This window comes from Benincasa hispida, chromosome 3 (genome assembly GCF_027475165.1).
Source record: "Benincasa hispida cultivar pf3 chromosome 3, pf3_genome.v1.1, whole genome shotgun sequence".
NCBI classification, from domain to species: domain Eukaryota; kingdom Viridiplantae; phylum Streptophyta; class Magnoliopsida; order Cucurbitales; family Cucurbitaceae; genus Benincasa; species Benincasa hispida.
Window position 1 is genome coordinate 52,103,767 of NC_143480.1, and position 6,127 is coordinate 52,109,893.

General features: G+C 29.8%; 1 protein-coding gene and 1 long non-coding RNA gene across 2 annotated transcripts; both read right to left on the reverse strand.

Moving 5' to 3' along the window:
- Positions 1-357: 357 nt before the first annotated feature.
- LOC150037373 (uncharacterized) lies at positions 358-1,357 on the reverse strand. Its single transcript, XR_016528763.1, has 2 exons — positions 1,083-1,357; positions 358-844 (listed from the first exon to the last, which is right to left on the reverse strand). It is a non-coding gene; the product is annotated as an uncharacterized LOC150037373 (long non-coding RNA).
- A 3,245-nt stretch (positions 1,358-4,602) lies between these two features.
- On the reverse strand, positions 4,603-5,802 carry LOC120074491 (uncharacterized). The gene is made up of 2 exons (XM_039027634.2): positions 5,622-5,802; positions 4,603-5,103 (listed from the first exon to the last, which is right to left on the reverse strand). The coding sequence occupies exons 1-2, from the start codon at positions 5,730-5,732 to the stop codon at positions 4,876-4,878; spliced, it is 339 nt and encodes a 112-aa protein (XP_038883562.1). The 5' UTR covers positions 5,733-5,802; the 3' UTR covers positions 4,603-4,875.
- Between the last annotated feature and the right edge of the window lie 325 nt (positions 5,803-6,127).

Below are 6,127 nucleotides of genomic sequence, written 5' to 3' on the forward strand. Positions count from 1 at the left end.
TTGATGTTTCAACATAAACTCTTCAAGAGCACCAATGCTTTCAAGCTGATTCAAGACAAGTAAAGGAGTCCAACGTGGTGGTTGCATGTACATATACATTTTCAGATTCGCAGTGTTTGAGTAAATTTTGTTCACACGTTGAGAAGTTGATTCATGAAACAAATCTTGGAAAGAAATAAGTTCAATATACGACTAAGTTTAATACCAAAACAATCTAATCCAGATTTAGAACAAACAAGAGATATTCAAATGCAAGATCATTAATCAATTACACAAAGCAATTACAAAGTTAGAAGTCTGTAATCAATTGCCTATAGTCAATAACACACATCCATTGCCTATAATCAAGTCTGCAGATATACTAAAGTTTTTATATCAAAATCATCTAATTATTTCAAACCATGTAATAGGAAGGTTCATAACAACATGAATCAAGAAAATCATCTTTGCTTAATATCGGCAAATTGACAGGTTTTCCAAGAGTTTAACGAGCAAATTGCCATTTCAGGGAGTCGTCTTTTCCAAACCAGGCTTTCAAGGAACTATCAAATGGAAAATTTTCTTGTTGAGAGCAGAACAAAACTAAAACATTTGTAATTGATAAGAAGAATTTCTTATCATTGAAGTGATTGAGTTTTTACTCAGCGTTTCTCTCCTTTGCATACACTCTCTATAGGGGACACAGCACATAGAATCATAGGTCTCCACAGCAGAAGCACACAGTTTTCTGGACCTCTGCACAACACGATAGTCGATTGACAGTACCCCTAGCCATCCTTAAGCAAACCATCTCTAGTCGATTGACAATATCACTTCATATCAATTACAAATTCTTATCAACGGACTGAAAAACCATTGTATTTAACATCAGAATATTTCAATAGAAACACTAAAATATTTGTAATTGATAAGAAGAATTTCTTGTTATGGTAGCACAGAAACTACACTCATGGTTGCTGCTGGTAAAAGAACATCTTCAATGAACTTGAAGAACACAGAAAATTTTTAAAAGACAAAACAATGGTAAACAACGACCAAAGAATATGCACAAAGCCGAGTTAAATCACGAAACCCGGACTGACCTGCACGAAACTCGAATGAATCTGCACGAAACGGATGTATCTGCGCGAACCAAACGGATATGCACTAACCGAATGAATCTGCACTGCACGAAACGGACGAACTGCCACCAATGGATCTGCACGAAAGGGTGCTGAGCTGATGATGACGCTGGCGGATGGATCTGCACGACGCCGACAAGGAGATGGTGAACGGCGGCGAGAGGGTTTTGGGAGATCTTTGTGAGAAAGGAGAGAGTAGAAACCTAGAGAAATGAAAGAGGGACCTTTACTAGAGAAAAAAAATAAATGGGTAGCTACAATGTCATTCTAAATCAACATTGCAGCCTCATTAACATATATATTTAATGCGATTTAAAACTAATATTAAAGATCCATTTTTTTTCCTTTTAGAAATCAACATTGTACACTCGTATTTAATTTTTTCAACCAACATCAAAGGTCAAATTTTTTATAGTGCGAGGATTTCTGTCCGAAGTGGACAATATCATACCATATTGTGAAGATATTTGGAGGTCAGTTGTCTCTAACAAGTATTATCAAAGTCATGCCTTGATTTAGCCATGTTAATAGAATCCTTGGGTGCCTAGTAAAAGAAATGGAGACCCTCTCAAAAGATGTATCCATCTCTGGTAAGGCTTTTCAAATAAATGGTGTGCTCAAGTGCAACTCGGAGATGAGACAACTATTTGAGGGGAAGATCAATGGTCCTCTATTTGAGGAGAAATTATTGGGAATGCGATCAAAGTCTCTCATTGACTAGATAGATAAGAGGATCATCATAAGTTTATAAAGGAGAAAACTATCTCCAATGATATGACGTCTCTTAGATGACAAAAATAAAGTCATGAAGGTTTCTATCCAAAGTGGATAAATATCATATCAATGTGAAGATATCTAGAAGTAAATTGTCAAGTGCAGAACGGATAATTGGTACACTAGAGATGCATCCTTCCCCACTCCAACAGAATCTCTGGCATATAGGCGAGGGTTTAAGCTTCGTTCTAAGATTCTATCCAATGAAGCCTCGAAACATGAACTCTTTCCTCTTCCGCATAGTAGGAAGTAAGATGATAGGGTTAGAGACCTAAATTAATTACATTTTTTGGTCGATCATGTTTTCTTTTCTCTTTTTGGTCATTGTTCCAATACTTTTTACATATTTAGTGACAACTAATATTAGGCTACTTTTTATATATATAATTTCCAGATAGCACCTACCTATAATGTTTAGGCCTTTTTCGCACGTTTAATAATAAATCTATACTATAATTGTTTATTTTTTAAAGATGATCTTATACAACCATCTTTTTAGAATATATTATACGAAATATATCTATTTTGTTGTGACATTATCGCAAACCAAGTAATTTATTATTTGAAAATGTTTGGAAAAATCAAAGACAACAAGAAAACAGAACTCTTTTTAAGTCTAATTAGAACCCCACCAATTTCTTTCATTATCTAATATCTTTTTCAGTTTCATGTTTATCGTTTTATTACATCACCTTTTTTCAGTCAACTATTTCCCAATGGGAAAGCTATAGCATTAAGAACAATTTTGATGTTAAAAATTTGAATATAAATGCTATTTTTAATCTATGATATCTCAAAGAACACTCTAAAAAATTCTCTTAAAAAAGACTAATCAATGTTATTGACTAAGAAAAATATATAAACTAAATTGGGTAGGACATAATATTTTCAAATTAATTGATACATGTTGATTAGATCGATTAAATATAAAATTATTGACTACGAAGTTAAAGGTTCGAATTCTTCTTTATGTCAAATAAAAGATATATATATAATTTTAAGACATTATGTCACCCATCAAAAAGATAAAAGGTTCAAACCTTCGTTAAAAACACTTTATATTGTAATTATCACTCAATTCAATATATATTTATATATATATATGTTTTGATATTAATAATCGTCAATCAAATTTGACATTTGGTAGCACCAAGAAAATTTCGTATAAAAAAAATGTTTAATATTTCAAGAAATATCTAATCAAGTAGATATTTTCCATCTTTCACAAACGCGTCTAAATATTTGAATTTTTGCATAATTTTTTTTAGCATTTATTCGGTATAATTTCACTCTATTAATAAAAAAAAATTGCATGCATCTCTCCGCATTAATTTTCATGGACTTTATTAATTCTTTCCTTTTATTATCAAGAAATTTTACATGGATTATTAATAATAAATATCTAATTTGTTATTTATATAACTTTCAATCAATAGCTGAATTCCTACTATTTGCTCGTAATTTAAATTTAATCTATATAATTTCAAAAGTTTGATGTCTATAATTATTTAATTAAATCTTTTAGAATATTCCTTCATCTTTGTTGATCAACAATATAATTAGTGATAAAACTTGCATTAGATAAGGTATTGCATAAAAATTTGTCATATCTGCTAATTGGGTGTAGGATATTATTTTAAAAAATTTAACCAAATCGTATTGATCAAATTAAAATTTTAAAATTTGTGAGGACCAAATTAAATTAAACACAAACTATTAAAATTTAATGATACATGCATCAAAACTAAAGTTCGGTTTGATAACCCATTTTGTGGGTTGTTTTCCATTTTTTAAATTAATTAAGCTTACAATTAAACTTTACATCCACTCGTAGTTTTGTTTTCCAATTAGCTACTTTTTAATGAAACATTTTGAAAAACTAAGTTAACTTTCGAAAATTTTAAAATTATTTTTTATTAATTTAATGTCATATTTGAAATTTGCATAAAAAATTGAATTTGCTTTTAGTAATGAAAAAATATTTTTTTTAAAATTATAAACAAACAAACATATAATTTAAAAAATAAAGTAGTTTCAAATAGGCTAAACCTTTTCAAATATTTGGGACTTATTTAGTAATGACCCACCTAATAGATTAACATATATTCAAAATTGGTAGAGTTGCTCTCTTTTTCGTTTTATTATTACAAAACAAAACTACTGAAATCTAAACCCTTTAACCACATCCAATTTAATTACGTAGCTTAATAATCTAATAAAATAAAGGTTAAACTATATATATATATGTGTATGTATATTTTTAAATTTGAAATAGGTTTCAATTATGTCTTTTTAAACGTTTAAAATGTCTTTTATATATATATATATATATATATATATATACTTACTTTTGAACTATAAATTTTGTCCAAAATATATATTTCCTTTAAAATAACATATAAAAATTGACATGGCAGATAATATCCAAATATTAGATGGGTGAGATATTAATCATACACAAGATTAAGATTGTGTGTTATCACTTATTTAATTTCAAATGATTTATCCCATCAATGGTCTTGTTTCAATTTATACCTAAATGATATATATTGTAAATAATATCATGCATGTCCATTAATTTTTACACATTAGTCATCATATTAATCACAATCTTATTTTATGCAATGATATCTTTTAAAATAAAATTTCAAAATTTAAGGATATAAATATAAGTGCATATGTATATTAGATATTTTGTATAATCAAGTTTAAAATTGAAAGGAAAAATAGATTAATTAAATATGTTTTTTTTAGGCCTTTAAATATATTTTTAGCTTAGTTCAACATACATAATATTTGTATTATCGAATTTAGAAGTTCGATTTTTTAAACTTGTATGTGGTAAAATGGATAACTTTCCCAATTAACTGTCAAGAGAGACAGAAACAGAGAGAGTCAGAGAAACAGACCAAATAAATATAATTATAAAGATGAAAAAATATGAAAGTTGGAAGAGGTGAAAAAGGCAGCCGTCGGGGAATCATAATTTGGAAATGGGGCGACCAGCCGTCGTGTCGTGGACTTTAAGGAAGAATCTCGCCGGCGGAACTGAAAGTTTTTCATTCAAAATGCTTCCGAGGGTAGAGATCAACCTCCTCTTTACTTCTGAGTTTATTCCTCCCATTGACACCACCTCTGCGAACGCTGCCGGTTCCCCGTTCCCTCCAAACGATATCGGCACCGACCCTTTTAGCAACACCATTACATACTGTAAAAAAAAAAAACTGTCAAATTTGATTGTTGGAGGAAGGAAGGAGAAAGACAATTGCATGGAGATGTTAAATTAATAAACAACCCAAAAACTTAAACTTATGGATTGCAGTAAAATGAAAATTTGTTGTAAACTAAACAAGTGAAATGTAATATTAATCGGAGGGGAAATGATTTCATAAAGGTTTGAACATAGCACTTTTTTCTATGATACCATGTTAAATCACTAATCAACCCTTAATCTTAAGATGATGGGTTATTGTGAATTTAATATTATATCAAGTTTCTAACATGTTAAGAGTAAAAAAAGGATAAAGTTTTGCTTTTTTTAAAAAATATTAAACACATTTTAATAGAACTTTTGTATTAGTAATATTTTTTTAAAAAAAAATTATCTAAATAGTTAAGTAATTGGGTGATCCGAAAAAAAAATGAATCCAATCTAGGATGCATCAAAGTTGGAGAAAAAGAAGAAAAATGAGAGGAAGTATATACTATAACAAGCAAAGGTTTTACATTTTCAGGTTTGCCGATAATGGAGGAGACGGCGGTGGTAGTGGCGGAAAAGATGGCGGTGGAGTCGGCTCCGGCCAAGTTGACATTGGTGGAGATGTAAAGGCAAGGCATGGCGATTATGGAGATGAAAGAATTAGGAGAGTTTGGCTGAGTTTTGGGAAAGAGGGAAGAAGGAAGATTTGAATGTGGAAATAAAATTAGAAATTAGGGGTTTTTATAGTTGAGGTTTTTCTAAGATTTGTCAACTTTTTTCATTTTCGGGAAAACGTGGGTTTTGTCAAATTAAATAACACGTTTTCAATGATGGAGCGTGACAGCTTTGTGGTTTTGGTCTGGTTTAAAAGGGATGGACATTTTCTTCCCAATTATAATAACAACAACAAAAAAAAAAAAAAAAAAAAAAAACACTACGTGAATTATAAGTTTATGTTTACTTTCATATTTTAATTTTGACCTAACTTCATGGTTAAAAGAATAGTAATTTTCTTAATTTCTCATATAGTTTC

What these genes read in the sequence shown, in the direction of transcription:
- LOC120074491 (XM_039027634.2), bottom strand. Translation starts at nt 5,732, where the DNA reads ATGCCTTGCCTTTACATCTCCACCAATGTCAACTTGGCCGGAGCCGAC. An exon ending in TTATCGGCAAACCTGAAAAT is followed by an intron (nt 5,104 to 5,621) that starts GTAAAACCTTTG and finishes TTTTTTTTACAG; the next exon opens with TATGTAATGGTGTTGCTAAA.